This window comes from Triplophysa dalaica, chromosome 6 (genome assembly GCF_015846415.1).
Source record: "Triplophysa dalaica isolate WHDGS20190420 chromosome 6, ASM1584641v1, whole genome shotgun sequence".
In the NCBI taxonomy this organism is placed as follows: Eukaryota; Metazoa; Chordata; class Actinopteri; order Cypriniformes; family Nemacheilidae; genus Triplophysa; species Triplophysa dalaica.
Window position 1 is genome coordinate 21,789,179 of NC_079547.1, and position 24,277 is coordinate 21,813,455.

At 37.8% G+C, this 24,277-nt stretch overlaps 1 protein-coding gene across 1 annotated transcript in view; it reads left to right on the forward strand.

The window, feature by feature from the left end:
• Positions 1-616: 616 nt before the first annotated feature.
• Positions 617-24,277, forward strand: part of gnai2b (guanine nucleotide binding protein (G protein), alpha inhibiting activity polypeptide 2b) — a 31,338-nt gene continuing 7,677 nt past the window's right edge. The window contains exons 1-4 of the mRNA XM_056750311.1: positions 617-1,345; positions 20,811-20,853; positions 22,005-22,146; positions 23,060-23,220. Of these exons, the coding sequence (XP_056606289.1) occupies positions 1,228-1,345; positions 20,811-20,853; positions 22,005-22,146; positions 23,060-23,220 (464 nt within the window). The 5' untranslated portion in view covers positions 617-1,227. The remainder of the gene's footprint in view (positions 1,346-20,810; positions 20,854-22,004; positions 22,147-23,059; positions 23,221-24,277) is intronic.

Below are 24,277 nucleotides of genomic sequence, written 5' to 3' on the forward strand. Positions count from 1 at the left end.
CTTTCACAAATTGGCACGATAAAGCACTGCAGTCTTGTCTAATGCATTAAAAACATTAGGTCCCTAAACCTACTTTGGGAATCTTTGTTTTATTTTATTGAAATTCCCATTGAAAAGTTGTACCCCTCGCTTTTCTATACACAGCGTTTCTGAACATTTACGTTTCACTAAATTTCAGGCGCAAACGTTGCTCGCAATCTTGAGCTGCTGTGAGAATCGATTCGCGAACGAGTCGTTCTTTTGAACCGGCTCCAAACGATTCTTTCTAGCTGATTTGCAAAGCGTTATTTCATTCGCTCCAACCCACCAACTCAACTTTAATGTGGACAGGGTGTTGAAAGGTGTCTTGGGGCACCAGTATTTAAAACCACGTGAGACTTCTGGCCTGGGACATTTGATGATGTTGTTAAAAACAAGCAAAAAAATCAAGCATGTCGATGTCACTGACTTTTGTACATAATATGACAAATAAACTTGAACAAACAAACAAAAGCTTCGACTCAAAATCATTAGTGAGTTGTCTTGAATCGGAGTGAACCGATTCGCCAAAATGACCTAGAATGCCAACGGTTGGTGTCCAAGAGCACAAACTACTGCATTTCCCACAATTCTCAAGCAGTTGTTCATCAGTGGGTGGGTGCCGCACGCCTCGGCTTTTCACATTCGGTGCAGCTGCTGCGTGAAACGCACCGCGCCAAACGCTCCAGCGTTCGAGTTGTGATTTTAAACGTCCTGACGTCCTCCAAGCCTAAATCGAAATGCAGAACCTTTAATTTGATAGACAGTCACGGGGAAAACACACGCACAGTTTCGCACCACTTGGAGAAATTTTGTGACCCCTTGCGCGCAAAAACATCTGACTCGATGCACGCAAATGGTATCTTATTTGCGGAACTGTGAGCGGTAGATAAAAGACGCGCACTTAAACGCGGCCGCTCTTTGATCTGAACGGGGAAGATTATCGATTTGGTGGGCAACCAAAGCAACTTTTTAATCGCGTCCAAACAGATCGACCGGGACTCGAGTGACAAGCGATTGATGGAGAGCCACAGGCCCGCGATTTTAACTTGAACCTTTTAAATCGTGTTTTTTGTTGCGCATTTGTATCACGTCCGCTGTCTTCATAGTCCTGCGATTTTGTGCTGGAGCGGGACCGACGGAGCCTAAAGTCACGATCCTTCGTGTGTTGTTTGATAAGTGCGAGTTTGCGGTGCGCACGGTTCGATCATGGGGTGCACGGTGAGCGCGGAAGACAAGGTGGCCTCCGAGAGATCCAAGATGATCGACAAAAACCTGCGAGAGGATGGAGAGAAGGCGGCGCGGGAGGTGAAGCTGCTGTTGCTCGGTAAGTCGTGTGTCATGCGTGTGTGTTTTCGTCGGATTTAGGTCGCTTGGTATGTCTACATTGACTAGCCCACCTTTCCCCGACGTTGAATTTTCCTTACGCGTCTTTAAAAGCGGGACTTTGTGACTCGTTGTGAATGTGAATGAATGTAGGTTGTGCGCTTCGGTGCGATGGACGCGGGAGGCGAACGCGCCAGCATCCCAAGATGCTTGCTTGGTTGCTTTCATTCACACAAATCGCAAACATTCACCCAGGATTTTTTTTAAACATGTTTAGACTACAATTGCATTTGTTGAAGTACCCTGTTTAGGCCACAGAATACGAGCATGGTCACCATTTAGTCTTACTGACATGGTATTGCATTATGTAACTTTTCCACTCTTTGCACATCTGCCTCGGAAAACGGCATAGTTATGTTTAATGATGTGGTTTCCATGGATACTGCTTTGTCCTCCCTTATGTGCATGTGTTGCCATACCAGACAGTGGGCGACTCAATAACCCCATCCCTCTTGAAGTGCAGTTGTTAAAGCCATATCTATATTATTGCAAGGTAACCAGGCTTTGTGTTTAGAGGTTGCAGGTTAACCAGGTTAGAAATAAACAATAGTCTGCAGGTAGGGTTCCTCTTGTGTAACCCGGCTGTGAGAATTCGATAAGTACAGACCCAAACAAAAGACCTGGCAATTCAACTATACTTCATTAGAGCTGAGTGCTCTGCTGTACCCGATCCATTTACATTTTGTCAGGATCTGCGATGTCAAATGAAATCGTGCTTGATGTGGAATAATACGTCGAGAGAAGTCCCACAGATATTCTGGATACACCTGCTTTGTTGGTCTTGAAGGAATAGTTGACATAAATCTGTCATTATTTTCTCGCCCTCATGTCACTCCAATCCTGTCTTGTGTTATTTTCCAACACACGTTTTTGGAAGACCCTTTTTTCCACTCTTGATTACGGTCATGTCAAAATGAGAAAAAGGAAAACTACATACATTTTCACATTAATATTCTGTGACTCATGTAGGCGATTACTGGTGCATAACTCTATTCTCCTATTGGCTCTGCAGAAGAAATGACATTTGGGTTAGTGAATTATGACTGAATTTTCCTTGTGGTGAAATGTTCAGCTGAACCACACCAAGCAAAACAGAGTTTTACTTTACAAGATAGATCTGCGAGAGAGGCTTCATAACCCTTGAGGGGTTTTCTTGTCTGGTCATTTAACATTATGGTTCTGTGATGTCAACATGTATTTTTTTATTGTTTACAGTGTCAGGGTTTGTATACACTAAGTGCTTAGTATACCATCTCTTTAGATCACTGCATTTGTTATTGTGCCATGCTGTGAAACCCACACGCCAGCACAGAGTGTACACTTGAAGTGCTGTGATGTCATATCCTGTTAGCGCAGCAGCGTGAGTGCTCTGATACTGACAGCGTGGGGACAGGTGTGACCGCGTGGTTCTCCATAACACACTTTCCTAAGGAGAGGACAAGATAGAAGAATGCAACAAGGAATTGGGGACGGACTTTAGATTTGATCAAAAGATTGGACAAATTCAGTTAGACGCTCGCTCTCCCTATTCGATCTAAACCATGATTAGCCTGAAAAGGCTTTGAACAAATAAATAAATGAAACTTGTATTCATTTGGCATTGCGTGTCTTAAATCAGAAACGTGACGATAGCTGTTCCAGTGTAAATAAGGCATTATGTACACCTCAGCATTTTGTAGCTTCGACTAATGACTTTGTACTGTAAAGCCTGGATTGATAGATGACCCCCGCAATAATCTTCTGCCGCGTCATATCCTGTAAATTCTGTGCTGTTATGCATCGATACCTCATGTTCATTAGCTCTTTGGCAGTTCATTTGGCACCTGCTCCGTTCTGTTGCGCACTTTGTAAGATATCTAGACGTACATGAAACTTCTAGTTTGACGTCTAGTTTGAAATCTGTAGTATTTAAAGTTTATTCATGTATAAAGCTTTTAAACGTATATCATATTTATGAAGAAGAATGGTACACCTTTCGAGGCTGAGGAATAAATACAGTTGTTTAAGTGGTTGTATGGAATTTTGTTTTGAAGGATTTGCCAATACCAGTTAAAGGTCCAGTGTTTGAAATTTTGGGGCATCTAGTGGTGAGGTTGCAAATTACAACCAACAGCTCTCTCCACGTCCTTCCTTTCGAAGCCCTACGGCAGCTGACACATAACTAAGATGTCATCACGTTTCAACTTCTTTGCCGAAGAGTTATGAAACGAGCACTGTAGAGCAGTTTGGCCATTAAGGGCTAACATGGGGAATTCAATGCAAGGGGACCCGTGGTGTATGAAGATAGAAATAGCTCATACTAAGATAATAAAAACATAACGCTTCATTATGTAAGGTTTTTATTCACCTCTGAAGACATGGTTGTGTATATCACATTTTGAAATGGATTTAATGGTTATAATGGGAATTGTATTGGTTTTAATGAAACCTATAACGGTCTCTACTGGTTATTTGTTGAGTCCTATGTTATTTGTCAAATGGGCACCAACTGGACACGTACAATGTTAAATCCTCCTGGAATAAACCCCGAAACACACTACATGAAAGTTTTAATGGTGAACAGTTGATATATAATTCATAATTCAAAATCGTTCATAATTGTACTTGTAATGAAATTTCTGATGTTTTGTTCAGCTGAGCAGGTTATTTTGATGATAGAAATATCGAAATATGCAATTTGTGTTTAGTCTTGTTTTACCTTCAGACATCTGCCCGCAGCATGGACGGTCCAGTGTTGAAACCCCAAACAACAGACGAGTCAAGGCCGTGCGGCAGATCGTGAAGCGTCCTTTGTTCACGTTCAACCAAGAATCTTTAAATTCTTTCTCTGCCTAAACACGCTTCACGTCTGGTGTGGAAACGCTTCTCTGATAATTGCACAAGACAGCTCCTAAAGGGACAAATACGTTTAAACAATCTTTGAGCTAGTTTCCCGAAAAAAAGAATATTGGCTCTAGGAAGTCTGTTGTCTTATATGGTCAGGGGATATCACACTCTTATCACATAACTAATGGAATTGTGCCACAGAAAGGGGACAAGTAGGTATCAGGAGGGTTTGTGTGCAGTGTATAGAAGTCAATTTCGGTGTGCTTTTGATGGGTTTCCTCTTCCTTTGTGTTCCTCAGAAGAGAAAATGAAACATTGGTAACCAAACAAACCCCATTGACTTTCAATGTATGGACACAAAACCACAGAGACATTTTTCCAAATATCTTCTTTTATGTTCCACAACAACACAAAGGTGAATAAATAATGACTGATTATACATTTTTGGGTGAACGATCCCTAGAAAAGCTGGTGGCTCTGTTGTTATGATGCACTAGGCTTCAGGCTTGATCAGTTTTGCTGTTTACATTTTCAACGTTGAGTCACTGTGTCTCATGACATCATTTGGCGGACGGTTACTTTGGCCCGTGGTGCTCAGACACGGCAGGGTGTAAGAGCACTTCCTATCTGCAAGAGTCCAGCACGGCAGGTGACTTGACTCTTTCAGACGGTGATAAATCAGGTTTGTAGGAGCATAGTCTTCTCATTTTACCTTCGGTTGAGTGCAAAAATGACTTGCCAAGGTGACACCCTTCAGAACAGTGGACAGCCTCCCGCACAGTCACCGTCACACAGTTGAATTTCCACAACACACACACCCACACACACACGACTGTAATACGCACATGTGAAACCATATGCTGCCACTGCTTCATAGGTTTCTAATTTCAAGTCATCTGTGAGGTCTTACATCAGTCTTGCTCAACTTTTAAGATCTCACATTCTTACATAGTGTTATGTCAGAGCTTCAAGTCTCAGCACGAGACGCGTCAAAAGCTGGTGCTGTTCGCCGCTTGACGAAATTTCCAGTTGAAGAAATATAAAGTTTTATGTTGGCCGTGTTGTTGAGCGATTTCGCTTTATTTCGCTTAATTTTTCATACGATCAAACGAATGAGAATATATAGTTGGAGGTCATGAGAATTTAAAGTATTTACCCAAAATGTACCTGAGAGTCTAAGATGTGATGAAGTACAAGCGTTTTCCATAGAAGACAGTTATATCTGTAGAATGTGAATCGGCAAATTAAAATGTAGATTTTTGATAGAATGTTGACTTAAAAATAGGGCTATCAAACAATTAATCACAATTAAACACATCCAGAATAGAAGTTTGTGTTAACCTATATATATATATATATCTGTGTACTGTGCATATTTTTTTTTTTCAATTTGAAACCCAAGAACATACACATACATGTATGTTTATTGAAATTATATATAAATGTTTATTAGTATTATAATTTATATTATTCTTAAATATATGCATGTATGTGTTTTATGTTTACATATACATAACAAATGTACACTACACATATTATGTAAACACAAACTTTTATTCTGGATGTGATTCATCGTTTGACAGCACTACTAAAAAATAGCTATAAAGTAACCTGAAGTTTTCTGTTTCAAACATAGATGGCGATAGAGAGGTAAAAATTACGCAATCCATCTTTAATTGTATTTTGAAAAGTAATGCGATGATGTTATCAGTTAATATAGTTATGTTCCCTTCCTTGTGACCTTGAGCACCTGAGCGAAAAACAAAATATTTGAGTAGCTTAGAAATTACTTTTCGATGAATTTGTTTAGCAGGCGCTTAGAAAATCATGCGCTAGGATTTGTACACAATGCGTATTGATTTAGATTTCATGTTCACCCAAAAAAAAAGAGTCCTCATTTATTTATCTTCGTCTCGTTATCCTCGCACGCCCTATAGGACATTTTATTCTATGGAACACAAAATAAGATATTTTGAGAAATGTCTCTGTGTTTTTTTACAGTGATACTCAGTGGAGCCACAATGTTGACAGGTTACCAGCGTTCTACAAAATATATTACTTTTTGTTTGGCAGAAGAAAGTCTCACAGGTTTGGAATGACATGAGGGTGAATGCTTAAAGAATTTTCATTTTAGGGTGAACTATCCCTTTAAGTTCTTCCAAATGAGATGCTTTCTTAGGTTTTTTTATGGCAGTTCTACAGCAGTTGTTAACTTATTGCCGTGTATATCATTTGGGACGTTTTGTGTGCGTCTATTGATCTCAGCCTGTTGGTTCTAAAATGCTTGCAGGCATTTACCAGAGAGCCACAAGTGTTTCTGCCATTATAGATGGTTGTGTATTAGTCGGGCTGGCAACTTTCCCTTGCAGCCATTGTCAGTCCCATTTGCAATCCTGTAAAGCTTCTGAAACAGACCGAACAGCTTGCGGCCTGTGTTTTAATCTCCACTGTGATCTTGAGAGAGAAGGAAAAACAGAAAACCAGGAATCAAAATGTTAGATACCAAACAACGGCGGTTCACATTCACTTTCATTGTTTTTGTGTCCATACAATAGAAGTTCAAGGATACCGCCGTTGTTCAGTTACCAACATTTTTCAAATATCAAGTTTTTTTAATTCACTTCATGGTCACACCAGTGTGCAACCTGGTGTTAATACTGTTCATAGGTCATAAGAACATTTTGCGTTTGGTTTTTGTGGTTATGAAGGTGAATTCCCAATCACATGCTTCTAAAATCAGCACTTGACTGGTGTTTTGTTTAAATGTTGTTTTTGGTTTCATTTTCATAATGGTTTTAATGCAAGATTTTCACTCTGAGTTTAGATCCTCAATAATCCGAAGCTGTAGTTGAAATGTTTGTTTTAGAAATGAAATGTTTAGATTGGTGTTACTGTATTTCCATTCTATTTCTCATCGCAAGACAGAACGTCCGAATTTGGTTTGTAAAACCTGTCGACACGCACTGTGAACGAGGCCCTCCAACGGAGGGCTTAATCACAGGGCTGCAGAAGTGGCCTTTTGAAGTGCCTGTTCAGAAATGTAAATTGGACTCTGGCTCTGATTAGGCCACTTGACGGGTGGCATCGTAGAACCCTGCGGACATCATAGTTCCTGGCACGACTCTTTAGACACCAGAGCATTAAATTGCTACAATTTATCACTGTAGTGAATGTTGTGATTATCAGCGTCTATCTTTATGTCTCTTGAGCATTCTTTACCTTGAGAGGACACTATGAACGGATGCAGTAAAAGGCTCTTTATCAGAGAAACAGGGTGAAATGTGTCTTAATGTGCAATTGGTAGCCTGGTGCACATTTGGGCGCCGCTAGTTTAAAGGTCCACTGTATGAAATTTAGCGGCATCTAGCGGTGAGGTTGCGAATTGCAAACAACGGCTCGCTCCACCCCTCCCTTTCGAAGCACTATGGTGGCTGACACATGACTAAGATGTTGTCACGTATTGACTTTTTTACCGAGGGTTATGGACAAAACGCTAAGTAGAGCAGTTTGTCCATTTACGGCTGCCATAGAAATTCACCATTCTATGTAAGGGATCTGTGGTGTATGTTGATAAAAAAGCTGACTCTAAGACGATAAAAACATAACACTTCATTATGCAAGGTCTTTATACACCTCTGAAGACAGTTATGTATATTATATTGCATTTCTCTCTGTAGATCCTCAAATAAATTACACGCAGCACCTTTCAGCACAATTTCAGCTTTCCAGATGCTTAGGAGTGCATGTTTGTGGTCTTGTGATAAGATTTCGATTACATTTTCATTCTCATTACAGGTGCAGCCATTTGCCGTTGATTGTATGTATTTTCTTTGCCAGCTCACTTAAATCTCAACTGTGTTTAATTTTGGTTTGTTCTTTATCTTGAATTTCCTGCAGCTCACGTGATGTCGACTGAATAAATGAATGATTAACGTGGAAAAGTACATTGAACAAGCAGGGCAGAGTCACATTTGGATTGTGTATTAGGATTTTTGTTGGCATTTTTAATCCTACATTTGACTTTATTTTTTTACTTTGAGCATTGATGCTAGGTGTGTTTATATCCTCAAGTATAACACTTGAAGGGATTGTTAAAATTGCACAACTTTCCTCATATATTTCCAAACCTGTCTGATTTTCTTTCTTCTGCAGAACACAAAGATATTTTGAAGAAACGCTGGTTACCAAACCACACTGGCCCCATTGACTTCCATTGTATGGACACAAAACCACAGATTTCTCAAAATATCATCTTTTGTGTTCCACAAGAGTGTTACTTGTCTCCAACTGTTTGTGGTATTGGACTCATGATTTTGGTCCAGGGAATGATGCAACAGGTTATACACTTGAAGGGACCTGAGTCATAGCTGGTGACCAGAATATCATAGACACGTGGGTGGGCTCTAATGAACTGGACCAGTAACCAACCACCCAGAACACCCTAGCAACCATTACTGATGTATTTCAAAGCAACACATGCGGTTATGTTAAGTGCCTTGGCAGCAATAAGTTAAGTATTTAACTTATTGAAACGATTTGCCATAAGCAAACTAGCAAGTCAAATAAAGGTTTATTACACAATTTTCCACTTGTGCTGGGGAATTGGACCGACATCATGTTGATCTGATCTAGTCTGATCTCAATGGAAGTTGATTATTGAGGAGCATATGTTAAAGCCTCACGTATTTACCATTTGAAAAACAAACGCAATGAAAGATAATTTCAGGAACAAACTGTAACGATCGCCGTTTTATAGAAAAACATGAAACATATTGTAAACGCAGCTTGGATGGAAATCTCATCTTAGACGGATGTCTTTGTGGAATGTGACTTTCCAAACTGTGTTTTTTTACTACGGCGGTCCACAGAAATTTAGTTTTTTTTACTTAATTCAGATGGCTATAATAATGTATGGTGGTTGATAACATTTTTTAAGGGGATATGTGCAAAGATTCTCGTTGTGAACAGAATTTTGAGTGTTGTGGTGTTTGTGTGTGCTCATTTAGCTTACATAACCAATGCCGTGGCTTTCTCAGCACACAGGCTGTTCACTTGTGTGTGTGTCGTCATGGAGACACACATCCTTCTGTAGTAGACTAAACTGAGTTCAGATGGGCCGATCCGCAATGTTACTGTTGAAAAGAGAAGAATATGTGTGTGGCGTGTCAATTTGTCAAAAGTAGTTTTATCAGAGGACAAATGTGTCTAGACAAAAACTTCTGGTATCGGTCTGGATACTGGCTAGTAAAATAGCAATACATTTTATATTTCATTTCATTTAATTTGTTAATATTAATATTTTATTGAATAGTAATTGTATGAAATTAAATTCAAAATACTTTTGCAGAGGTCTACTAAACATTTGGGCCACATGACGTTTGTAAATGTTGTGTCTCTGAAACCATCTATATGACATTACTTTTACGTTTTGCCTTTACTTGCAAGAGCTAATCTGTGTACATGAAATATATGTTCATGATTTTACTTTCTAGGATTCTGACACACTCCGCCTCAGGTATTCACACTCGGCACATCATTTTTCACTCCTTGATTTTCACCCCAGTTTTTGGATTACCTATATGTGGCTCTAATTTTAGGTTGTGTTTTGTTCAAATCTCAAAAGCTCCAGACCTGTTATTTTCTCTCCACCAGAGGAGATGATGTCTGGTGCTTTAATGAAAAGAATTAGCCAATGAGAAGCAGCTGAATCCGGTGTTTATGGGGGCAGCTGTTCAGCACATGTGGCCAGTAGCTCCTCCATAAAGACAGAAACACTCTTTAACCTGTCTATTGAGAGAGAGAGAGAGAGAGAGAGAGAGAGAGTGATGGGTGAGTGACAGTGAGTTCCCATCCTTAGGAAAAATTCAGAGCCAAGCATTCTACGTGGCATTTCTCGCAGAACTTATTGGCCGTATAAAGCCGTCATAACTGTTTTCCAATAATGCCCTGCTGGGAAATTAGATCTGATCTTGGATGTCTTATGAAATCCAAATGATTTCTTAAGGCTGAAAAACATTTTTATTCTTATGCATTTTGACGATTACAATATTATATGTAGCATTCGTTTTTGTGTAGAAGTGGGTAGCTGTCACCTCTATTTACCTGACACTTACTTATGTCAGTACATTGATTGACAGGTAGTGGTTAATACACATGTGTATTTGTACTTGATGTGCGTGCATGTACAAACCTACGATGGAAACAAAACCTCCTTTGTGCAACTGCAGAGCAAGAACAGATACTTGTGGTGGAAAATTTCATCTTGTGGCAAATTGAGAGAAACGGAGTGTAGGAGAGGAGATGGAGACAAGCGGCAGTCTATGTGTGCATTATGAGAGCCTTTTATAATTTTAGATTTGTCTGAAATGGAGGCTAATCTTACATTTGTTTTCGTGCCGGGGAAGAGATCCACTTTTATGGTTCCATTTTCGTACGCAGATGACGAACACGTGCCGCTGGCATGTTGTCAAGCACGCAGCAGAACTGCGAGCGCTGTCGTGCATTAGCTTCCTGTTGGTAAAAACAGGAAGATCAATGCGGTTTCACTTACAGTCTGTGTATTAAACCATGAATATTATTAAATTTAAATATTTCCATTGTGGTTTATAAAAGATTAAATCACTGCAATGCTGAAGAGGTCTTTAATTCATTTGTTCAACACTGTCACATTTACATACAGGAAAAGAATGCAAAGATTTTTTATGTGTCTTGTATGCTACGTTATAGTCTACTGGTGTAGACTGGTCAAAATATACAGATTACCTGTTTTACTACCGAATGATTAGTGTATTACCTTGCCTTTGCTATGTGTTCAACAAGTGACATTTTGATTTCTTACATCTGTCAACAAAAATGATGCTAAATAATATAATAGCTAAACTTAAAAAAAACATAATACTATAATTAAATGTGTCCTGTAGCCATTAAATTTGAGTTATTGAATATCTGTTTACTGCCATTGCTTGTAATTTTTTTAAAGCAAAACAAATAAATTATTTAAATAAAATTTTAGAGAGTTCACCATTTTGTAATTTATAATAACTTTTCAGAAGTTTGGTTCTGAATAATCTTCATATTAAATTAATTATTATTAAGTGTTAGAGAAAGACACTGCTGGGGACTTGCCACACGGGAGTACATTTCAAATGAAATCATCTTTACCAGTCGGTAACTTTACTTCAGACGGAAGCTTTAAGTTTTAATTTACTCTTGTTTTGCTCCATTTTAAAAGAAATTATATTGTATTTTATTGAAAAGTAAGACAAATTGTAGAAAGCACATTTTGACCATTAAGTTTGTGCAATAGTGAAAAAATGCCTAAATAAATAGAAGAAATGCAAAAAAACATGTTCTGTATTCGTGTTTCAGCGATTCATTTTTATTCAGCTTCGACCAAGAATTTTAAATTTCATCCTAAACATTGCATAAATCGACCTGTTGTGCCTTTGAAAAACCAACACTTGTCAAACATCATCTTAAATACATGCATTTATATATTTATTGTCAGGAAAATACCCGAGTAGGTTTGTAGAACAGCAAAAGAAAGATGCTCATAGGTATTTCCTGGAACTACTTGTGTTATGGTACTTCTTCTGCGGCTTATATTTGGATTGCGAGAGAGCACCCTCTGGCTATCAGGTGCAGCGTTATTGACAGACCATATTTTTTATGAAATATTGTAGTTTTTATAAGTAACTTGTCTGTTCACTTATCTTTGATCAAAAATGCTTACCACCTCCCCCTCCAAACAACTTTTCATCACTTCCTGTCACGAGGAATGGCACGAGGCCAGATCTTTCTTCGTGGGAGGGTGCGGATGGTGAGTTCGGTGAGGAATAATCCTTCACGATTGACAACAAACTCATATTTAAATCGAATACGAACGATTGAACATAAACAGAGAATGCAAAAAATGGGGTAATTTTGGTTATATTGTAGATGTGTGTGGACCATATGCTTGTAAATAAACACACATTCACATTTCAGGCCTGTTAGATAGAAAAAAAGTGTCACATATTTCATGGTACTACTGTGGATTAGGGGAACATGCTAGATCAGATTGTGGCTTTCAGCTTGATTCCCCTTGAGGCTTGGGATAGTGTGCAGCTGTTTTTAGCCTCTGTCTGTCTGCAAGAGTGGGCAAGAAAAGTGTATTCAGGAAGCCCAACATCACTAGGGATGCCAACTGTAGTATATCTGCTGTGTCTTGTGTTCAAAATGGGGTCTGTTTTGACTTGAATAGTAAAATAAATGCAAATCGTCTGTACAGCAAAGCATTGAAAATGATATTGTATTTACTTTTGCAGCTTTATTTTACGGATGCAATGATGGATGTAAACCTTATCCCCTGTAAACCAACGCTTCTATTTGGATTAAGCTGTCCTCAGTTTACACCGTTTATTGATTCCGATTTATCTCTTGCTCACCCGTACAAAATAAATACAATTTGACATGCTTGTTTCTGCCTCAGGAGCAATTTCTTTATGGCCACAATCTGTTTTCCTTAAACATCTGACATCTGTGATTTGCGCATCCCACCTTGAGATGGCTGTCTTAAGTCCTCAGATCAATGTATTGCAGATCCATTAAAAGCAGGTCTGATTAAACCCTTTCATCATTCGTGCGGATGCGGGCTGGATGTGCATGTGAAGCAGGAGACGCAGTGCAGCATGTGGAAGTGCTGAGCAGCTCCGGCTTCCTGACCCACTTTCCCCCCAGTCTCTCATTTGTTCCACATCAGGATTCATTCCGCATGCCTTACCCAGTGGCACAATTCAATAGTGTTTTCAAATGACGATATAGCTTGACGTGGTAACTTTCATAAAGAAAGAGATTTAGAAGATGTGAGGGGGTTTATGTTGGAACGTTGATGCTGACTGCCTTTTATTTGTTCGTTGAACAGATGGATTTGGCTTCATCAGATGAAACCGTTATTGCATTGTGTTATGTGGGAATATTGGTCGGAGTGCATGTGAAAGTAACATCATTACAGCTCGTCGTTCTGAAAAGCGAGGCGTGATATGACTGGCCAGTTAACCAGTGCGTAGTGATTGGTTGAATACTTCAAGCGTGTGACGGAAATGTAGCGCCTCTTACCATATTTGGAACATCAGGTTTCAAAGCAATTCTACTGACAGGTACGCCCATCTTACTTGCGAATACATTTGGGCGGTCTTAGTCAAATCATACTTCGAGCTGACGTAGATTTGTGGGGGTGTGGTTACACCAGGCGTTTCAGGCAGGTGTTGGTGAGCATTCGCTTTTAGATAGAATGCATCTTTTGTCCCGACACTTACATTTTTGCAATTTTACGTGTCTAATATATACGTGTACAAAGACACAGAAATGCATGTGTTCGCGCAATATGATCCCTTTTATACTTAGGCTAATATTTAAATGACACTCGATGAAAATGAAGCAAAGTACTTCCATAGCACTACTGTTTAAAAGCTCCCAAGTACGAATCATCTCTGTATCCTTAGGCTTCATCTGTATATGTACAAAGTAAAATAAAAAATAAAAAATGTGTAGGCTATGTGATGTGTTAAAAATATATATGCTTTGTAATAATATTGTACTTTAGTTAAAAGCAATGGTGTAGACCTGTTTTTAATCAACCTTTTCCAACTACTTATTTTTTACAGTGCTATAACTTCGAATAAAAGCATAAATAAAGAATTATGAATAATTGGCATATTTAACTGTAATAATTGTCATGTCATTGTCAATAACGTTCATTTGCGGTCTGTGGTAATAGATTAGTACACCACTTTTTTTGTAGGACTACACCACTGCTAGTCATCATTCATTATTCAAGTGACGTATGTTTTTCTAATAGGGAACAGAGAGGAGCTGCTGACCTTTAGATTGTTCTTATTAAAAATGCCCCACAGCACTGCTAGAAACACACACACATACACACACTTCATTGATGATAGAGCAGCGCAGGAAAAGCACTTGGCCTCTGTGGCAGATAGAACCACTACCTGGAGGTTTGCCTCGTTTTTCTTTAAACAGGAACAGGAAGTCGCTTGCTGTGTCGAGCTTGTGAAGAGATGCCAACACGGTGTAATGACTGTAAATGTACAGTTGGGGTGCGACAAGACACTAATCTCACGAGACTAAACAATAGAGACTTTTTAAAGAAATCCTCAATGATGAAATATATTTTATGCTAACATTGTACATATGTAAGAGCAAGATGATCCATTTTTGAAGAGGTTTGTCTGTAAATGTATTTAAAATAACGTAATGTGAACTTGCTGTTGCTATACTCGCGAGACCAATCGGATCTTGTCACACCCTTTATGTACAATGAATGTAGTCATACCATGATGCTTTGATGCATCATCGCAATTTGAATGGCAATTCGTAAGTATTTTACAAGGACTATAATTGGTATAATTCGCATACTTTCGCTCTGAAGTTTTTGTTTTTTCTAATAAGTGTGTGGTTTTCACAGCGTACAAATTTATTCTAAGTCGCAGTCTCAAAATGGTTAAGCTTTCTTGTGAGATCAGGTTAAATAAACACTGAAATTGATGGATAACCATATTCCTTACAGAGTATTTAGTATCACAAAAACATTGTAACACTATTACGTTTTAACCCTTTTTTAAGTACCTTACTTTTTATCAAAGTACACTCAAAAAGATGATCTGTTGAATTTACTTATAAAGGCTGCGTCAAGTGGTTCCATGTCATTTGAAGAAATAACACTTTAGTTGTATGAACAAAATTAACGCAAGTAATGCTGACAAAACTTTGAGTTAATCCAAACCATTCCTATTATACCAGTAATTTTAAATTGATTAAACTAAATATTTATCCTTCTCAATAGTACTTTTTGCTGTCATTCGTAAATTATATAAAGACTTGCGTGTCAGTCAAAACAGATGAGAGCCATCTCAGTACTGGCATGAGCACAGTTAAAACTCATTGAATGATCCAATAGACATCGTGGGTGTGCACTAACCTCTCACAGCCAAAGCATTTGTACCAATCTTCTAAACAATGGCAACCCTAAAACTAAAAGATACAACAAACTCTTTTAAACCTCAAAAATAGACGAACGTTAAGCTGCTAGGAACTGAAAATGCCCCTCAACCAGTCATGTTGAAATAACTTGTTTATATTAAGTAAACTCAACAATAGGTCCAATCTTATAGGGTTTTGCGTTCTACTCAACCATGTTAAGTTGACATGTCAAACATTTGTTTAGTAAAGGCGACAATCTAAATTTTAAGTATAAATAGTTAACGTACGTACATTCAGTAACTTGCATAAGTAAAACTAACACCATCAACAGTTCTTTTTTTGAGTGTACAATACAGAGCTGTAGATGACTGTCATTCTTTCAAATCTATCAGTGAATAGTTGCAAGATTTATTTTCAAAATTGCTTACGTTTTTTTTTTGATGATTAGTGGCAGTTCTTAATTCTGTTTGGTCGATAGCTATGCTTTATTCGCAACTTAACGGTTCTGTGTATCACCACGCACCCTTAGCAATATAAACAAATCATTCTGTTGATGTTTACAGTCGATCAAGGACTGCTTTTTTCCAGCGGAAGGAAATTGAAAAATTTGAAAGTTGTACTGATGCATATTTTTTCGTCTTTAATATTTGTATTGTTGGTTAACCCTTATATGAAAGGAATAAGGCATTCGGAGCTAGTGCTTTATCATAAATCGCAGCTGAAATGGTTGTGCCTAACTATGTCCTTCAGACTTGATTTATTCCCGATAAATCACATCCTCTGCTACCTTTTAAGCAACAACTTAATTTTTTATACGCTATTATAAAACCGGCCCACAGCCTTCTGCTAATGACGCTTCTGTAATTTTATGATTTTGCTTTCTATGAGTCACATACCACAACTTGCTTGACCAGCATTTTTTGCCGGTGCTTTTGAAAGCTAATCTTCATTTTTCCAGTCGTGAATGCTTTTCGGAAACACAGATTACCTGCGTCAACATCAGAATTTAAGATGAATCCTGAGACTAGCTGTGCTGTGGCTCAGCAAGGCAATGTAGAAGGCAATGCCTTTGCTCTAAACTATATAGTCAGAAATTACGTGAAAAACCATTTCCTGTCTTTCTGAATACTGCAGTCATTACGTGCATGACTCACAACTTTTAAACATGGTGAAGGCATTGACTATAGAGAATATGACACTTTATTTAATTATAGAGAAATGTTAACTGTGTTCTTAAAACTCCTCCATATAATTCACACTATGTGCAAACCTGTTATTTGATGGATTGTTAGAAATTTAAAGTGACTGTAGATGTGTAGTACCTGTGTTATTTGTTTGCACAAGTGTGAATGAGTGATGCTGAAGGGATAGTACACCTAAAAATGGAAAAGGTTGTATCATTTACTCGCCATCATATAATTACAAAAGTATGACTTTGTGCAGAACACAAAAAAAGATATTTTGACTAACGTTGGTAACCAAACAACACTCGGACCCATTCACTTCCATTGTATTGACACAAAACCGCAAAGACATTTCTGTGAAACAAAAAGATATTTTGTAAAGAGTCACATAAAGGTTTTCAATGACATGAGGGTGAATAAATGTTGGTGGTAATAACCCAAATCGTTTTACTTTAAAACATAATCTATAATAATATAACACTATCGTCAATAATCTGGAATATTTGGGTCACCCATCGATCAGCTCATTTTTAAAAAATATGATTTTGTAACATTTTAGTTTAGCAGTATGTGTTTCTGAGATATTTTCATCTAATAATATTCAATTCAGAAAATACACGTTCTGTTGTTATATTAGATACAGCACTGGTAGAATATTAGTTTTAAAATGTGAGAAGCGAGCAATGTTGTTATCAAGCGTCTGAGTCTCGGAGTACAAAAAGTGATCAAAGCAGAGAGAGACCCCTGAGAACACTGGGAGGTGCCGAGAGCCGCCGGCAGCTTCAATGCTAAAAGAATTGGGAAAGAGGGAGTTACGAAAGGAAAATAAAGTCTGGTGGAGAGTTTGAAAACAAGAGCCCAAGTTGTAATTAAGTTTTCCCTACAGGTTTGATTCCTCAGGCCCTGCACGCATCATTACTTCTCTGATCCACAGGGACACCTGAACTTCTCTCTTACCTAGAAATACTTTTTTTATCTGTTTGGCATTGTGTCTTAACAGCCTGGCCAGTTTATGCTTAAGATGTTCCGGTTAAATATTGCTCTGTTTTAAAACCTATAAACTGCCCGTCTAGACGGCATTATAGGCACATGTTCTGTGTAAGATTGTTATATATCATAAGTAGCAACATTGTTCGTTATTTATCACATGAGCAAATTCGAAGGGGTGTTCACATGTACATTTGGCAATTTGACAGAAATACAGATAAATGTAATTGGTTTCCTGTTGGATGGTTATTGTGCCTTTGAAAATTAAGCCTCGATTGATGTCTTATCTAAGAAAAGTACAAACCTGAAACGCAGTGAAGTAATAATCCGTCTTAAATAACCCAAGCCAGCTGTGATCAAACGTGGCTTGTAGCTCGGACCTAAGCAATAGTCAATCCAGTTCCCATAAAGCCTAGGACACACCAAACCTATGGCAAAGATCGAGCATTGACGAGTGTGGTATATATTGTATTAAACTACACTACTATATTAATATATGTACAGTATATACATACTTACACATTTGTGTAATATGTTTATGGTCATGTATCTTATGTATGTTGCACTGTTCGGTCAGGTGTGATCTTTCGTTTCCTCTGGTGGTCTTTAAATCCTAGTGCACTGAATGCCGTGTACGTATTTGGATTGTGTGAATTAAACCGTGAACCCGTTTTCTCTCTTCTGGTGACTCGGCTGACAGCTAAAGAATGTCGTAGCGTGTGGGTGTGTTTTTTTTAATGTAAAAATTCGCTTATCTCGTTGTTTTGCCGAACACTTCAGCTCAAAATACGCTGACGCATCAGTTATATAAGTTGCCAACTCGGTTGGTATGTTGTAAGGCCTGGATTTGTGCGTTACCTACTGTATATATATTGTTGACTTTATCTGTCTTTTCTGCTCTTCTTCTCCACTTATCCATTCTTATTGTCCTTTCTCAGTCGTTTTGCCTTTGAAGAGAATGTCTGGTACAGCATAGCTCACTCATTTCATCTTTCGACATTAGTATGGTTTGCACAGCCACAGTCTGTCCTTGGAAAAGACCAGACCTGTAGTAAGGAATACATAAGGGAAGATTTCGGACCACACCGTTAGACCACGGTCACAAAAAAAGAGTGGGGAGAAGCTTTATCTGATGCAAATAACTAAACTAGGCCTGGATAGTTCAAATTCTGTATCCACAAAATAATCGTGGTTTGTTTTACTACGTTAACTATAGTTTAATCTTGATGGTGTGATGAACTAGTAAATAAAAAACAAAGTTACTACACTTTTACTAAAATGATACCATGTCTTAACTTTTAGAGAGACCTTCTTAGAGTTTTAAAGGTGTCTGTGTAACATTCATGTGCTTATATCTGAACAAAGTCTTTTGCATGAGTGAGTTTTAGCATCCCTCTCTTTTACATGAGGAATGTTTTCTAATGTGGTGGAGACATTTTTGTGAATTGTTGACTATTTTCTGTGCTGTCTCTCTCTCCTTCTCTGTGAATGAGGATGTCACGATGCCTTTGGTCCACCAGCTCTGACTGAGGGTTTCATTAAGAATCATTGATGCTGATGAAGCAAACGGATGCAAATTATCTCTTGCCGGCCTAAATCACTGTTTCTTCTTTCTTTTCCTTCCTTCCTCCTTTCTTTCTTTCTTTCTTAATTGGATGTTATTTGTTTAAAACAATCTGTTTATCTCAGATATGGCCACCTGAGCTTGTACTCGACTCTTCGTATGTGCCGGATAGCTGCAACAACTTAATAAGCTTAAAAACATTTACTGTTGGTTAATAGGTCCAGTGTGCATTAAATCACACCCATTGTCTCCAATTACACAGTTTTGGCCTCTGTGGCGTGCCGGGCTTTGTGCATAAACAGTTGAATTGTTATTCTCGGAGTCTCTTAAGAATCAATTATTGCCACTTTCTGGTTTAGCCATTAGTATTTATTAGCATGGTAAAGCAGATCTCTGGGGACGGCATGAACTGTGCCTCTTGGAAGTCTCGTCTCCTGGTTTACTGCACTGGGAGGTCAGTGTTAATGCACGTTTCCTTAGGCAGTTTTTTCATTGTTCAAAGTACAATGGGCAATACATAAGTACAGTCATAATATTGTCAAGGTAGCCATAAAAGTCAATTATTAATCCAGATAAGGGCAAAAAATGTGAGATCACCTCCCTTACATCTGTACAACAAATAAAACATTATCTAATAGATAGGGCTGATGCATTTTGTCAGTGTTAAAATACTTGTAGAAAAATACTATTTCTGCAGAAATATATATAATATATACATATATATGTCATTTGTGGGGCAATTCGCAAATCGAACATCGCAAATTTTATAATTCTTCGTTTTAAATTTTCTTTATTTTTTTTCTGTATAGATAAAATATTTTTATAAAGCCATGCAAAATTGTAAGAAGTGCTATAGAAAAACATTTTAATGTAATTTAATATTTAAAAATAGGTAAAATAAAATCTTTTCTAATTTGTATTTGGGACAGATTTTGCTCTCCTTTTAACATTTACATTTATGCATTTTCCAGACGCTTTTATCCAAAGTGACTTACATTGAAATGCATTTGTTTCTATCTATGTGCAATGACCTTGGCGTTGCCAGCGCCACGCTCTAACCACTGAACTACAGGAAAACATTTTTAAGATCTCTTTATATAGCATCAATTCCCAGACCGTATCTCGGATTGATCCGTCATATCTGTCCACTAAAAATAATTTCATGTTTACCACACAGATCTATAGAAGAGATTTTAGATTCTTGCTCTCTCTTTGTTGTGTAAGCCAAAACCCATTAAAAGCTGTTTTTATGACATTTATTGTTCTTTATGCGGAAGGTTATCACTTTATAGAGTAGATTTTTTTTTTTCTGATCTCAGACCCTTCACATGTTCACAGTCTGGCTGATATCAACACATCTGTGCTCATCTGGCATCCACACAGCATCAAAAAGCAGAGTTTTGTTTTGGTGTTTTGACACAGAATCAGTGAGCAGTATTAGCCCAAAAATCAATGTGGAGAGCCTGTGCTAGAAACTTCGACATACACACAGCTTCAGGTGATATATCACACATTGAACATTATTTAACAGATAGCTGTCGGGAAGCTCAGTAAGACATGTTGGGGCCATGCTTGTACTGGAGAGTTCAGGCCATGTAACCCGACTGCACCCAAAGGACAGACAAACAACCGAGTGACTATATTTTAGCTATATAGCACAACCTCGAATCCCTTTATTTTTAAAGCATATTTTTGCATAATACAGATAACACAAATTGTCATAGAAATAAGTGAAACCATCCAGGTCCAGAACTATGTGTTTTCTATTAAGTATTTTTTACTGATCCATCCTGTGGGCTTTTTTATTTATTTTTTATTCAACTGCTTGCTCTGCATTTTGATACAAAGTGTTTTATTTTTCTTTGCAGGTGCTGGAGAATCAGGAAAAAGCACCATTGTGAAACAGATGAAGTAAGTTAAATCGTTCGAATACCTTCTTCCTTACTTTTGTTTGCTGAGCTGGTGCATTCTGGGATTGTCTTCTCTGCAAAAGATGCATATTAAATTAGAATAAATGGCTGAACCGAGGTATCTTGTCTAACACCATACTGTGTATAAGAACTTGCTGTGTTTCTATGAAGCCCCAAAATGCCCCCTATGTAGTTAGCTCACTAGGTTTGGCAATAGACAGTGATTTAAAATGATACAAACTATGTGTAGTAGGAGACGTTAATATTGTTTTAAGCGAGTTTGTTTAATTTTTTCTTGAACGCTTAACAGTGTCTGCACCTTTAACTGAGTTTGAGTTGTGAGTGTGTGATCTGTAGGGGGCGCTAGTGTGTTGCGGTTAACGTACGGTTTTCAAACTACATTCATGTGCAAGAGAAAGAATACAACAATTCAAATTGATTTTTTTCTGGGAATATGAAAGGGCACAGAATTTATATTGCTTTAGCTATTGACAAATAAAAATGCCGTTGTCTCTGAGATGCCACGCAAAAATATCAGTGCACAGAAACGGAGTGTTCGTGATGAGTTACATTTCCATACAGCGTGATCTTCTTCGCAGGCCCTGTGGTGTAGCGCTGGTTCCTCTAACACTTCTCCTCCTGTTCATTATTAATAAGCACTATCCATCTACTTATGGTACTCACAAATTACATTCATTTATGTATTTTCTGGGCTGCCATGCTGTTTTTTAACTTTGAACTGATTGTTAGCATTTCTTTACCTAGCTAGCAGTGGGTTTTATTTTATATGTAATAAAATAGATTAATGTTGTAAAATATGCAATAATATTTCAAAGTGACCAATTGAGAATTACTATTTTTGACACAAACAGACAACATTACTCTCACCATCACCCCTAGGACTGTGTATCTATAAACCTCGTCTTTATAGATATTGCAATATTAATGTTATAATTGTATAATGTATTTATTGTAGATCATTATATTTGATTGTGTTTTGAACCTTTAACGTTTACATTTATTCATTAGGATTTTACAGATATGGTCACAGATATATTGTTCATCCCTTTTTAAATCTTAGCATCAGTCGATGACATTGTGACGTTCTCTGCCGGTTGTTTCTTTAACTAGTACGTTTCATCCTCTCTTTAGAATCATTCACGAAGATGGCTACTCAGAAGATGAATGCAAGCAATATAGAGCCGTGGTGTACAGCAACACCATTCAGTCAATAATGGCTATTATTAAAGCCATGAGTAACCTGAAGATCGACTACGGAGAGCCTGGAAGATTGGTGAGAATACTGCACACCTAGACAAAGACATTACAGTAGAATTCTGACAATTAATAATTTAAAGAGCTATTTCTGGTGTTCAGGTGAAATGTGTTGCACACGTCTTCGTTTCAGATTAATGCATACTGGGTAAGGGACATCACGCATACTGGCACTTTAATTGAAATGCGTTGAAAGTATTAAACTAAAGTAGAAAAACAAGTATCTCAAAAACATTTTCAGTTTTTCTGAAGTTATTATTTCTAGGTGTTTGTTTAGGTAAAATTATCATTTTGTTTCATTCTGTGAACTACTAACATTATTTCTAATAAATGTAAAATATATATTGTTTCTATTTGCATTTATTAGCAGAAAATGAAAAGTGCGGCGGTGTATTTTTTCAGACCTCAAATACTGCAAAGAAAACAAGTTTATATTCAATTTTGGGCAATACAGCAGTTATATTTGTACATGTTTTTATGACAACTTCTAAAAAATTTATTTGATTTTATCACAGTTTCCATTTGTCTTGTCATTCTTTTACATTGCTGTTGGATGACTTAGTCACTCCTGAGGTTAGATTTTGTTGAAATTCAACATGCGCTGGACTGCAATGTTTATAACACATCTATAAATACTGATTCAATGCAAATATTTAATGGTCTCTTAATTGTTTCCGTGGCTGTTATTATATAAAATAATCGTATAATATAAACAGGCGAAAAGTTGTTCTCTTTGCCTTATTGCACCGGTTAAAATAAATAAAAAATTGACATGTCTTCGGTATTACAGTTTGATACCCTTACTGGATCATTGTACCACAGCAGCACTTTTTTGTTAGTGCTTGGCCTGAAAAAGTGTAACAGTGTCTCTCTGCTATCTCTCAGTGAACTTGCACCCCCATTCTCAGCATATCGTTTTTGTGTTTGCACAGGACGATGCTCGGCAGCTGTTTGCTTTGTCGGCGGCAGCAGAGGAGCAGGGAATCTTGACCGATGATCTGGCCAATGTGATGCGCAGACTCTGGGCTGACGGAGGTGTGCAGGGCTGTTTCGCTCGCGCCAGGGAATATCAGCTCAATGACTCTGCTGCTTAGTAAGTAATATCAAGATACAGGAATTTTTGAAGATCATGTTCGAGTTTGGCTCAAAACTGAAATATATCTCATTGGCATCACAACGATGTTTAATCATATTGCTGTGGGTTTTGCATTTAACCATTCAATGCTGTTAGTCATTTAGCAATGGTTAATTCCTCCCACGTCATATTATGTCTAACAACACCCCTTCAAAGGGATAGTTCACCCCAAAATGAAAATTCTATCACCATTTATTCACCCTCATGTCATTTCAAACCTGTATGACTTTTGTTCTTCTGCAGAACACAAAATATATTTTGAAGAATGTTGACCAAACAACAATGGCCCCCATTGACTTCAATTGGATATGCACAAAACCATTTCTTAAAATATTTTCCTTTGTGTTTCACAGAAGAAAGAGTAATAGACAGGTTTTGAACCACATGAGGATGAATAAATGACAGGATTTTTTTTTTAAGGCTGACCTATCCCTTTAACCCCAAACCATAAAATCCCTGTAATCTGCTGCTGCACTGCTATATTATATTGCTGTCACAGACATTTCTGTAACAAAATGTCTGTAATATACAAAAAACTGCTTTCCCGCAAGATACAGGCTGAATTAAACTGTGTTTTAGTGCGCAGTCATGAAACGTGCCAAGTTCATGCAGGGTTTTGCAATGGCAAATCCATCTGTTGTTGTAAGCCGGATCATCGTCATACACAGACCTTCAGTGACCACACACACATTAATGACTCAATAATGCGGCTCTCTGATGTTTGGTGCTTTCATACAGATACAAATTATACAAAACATTTGACTTAATTCTTATGATCATTCAAGCAGCTTGCATATGAACTGCTTCCAGTCAATAATGTTTGTTGAAGAAGATCAGAGAAGGATGATCTTTATTTGGATATCTCTTGTAAGTACGTGTCTCATGTAAGCTAAGGCAGATGTGATCCGTCACAAACCTCAGGCTACACAGCTGAAGATCCCGGAGCTCTGGGCTCATCACATGACATTTCCTAAAACCACTGCTGGGGAAACGGGCATTTTGGGAAATAAGCAGC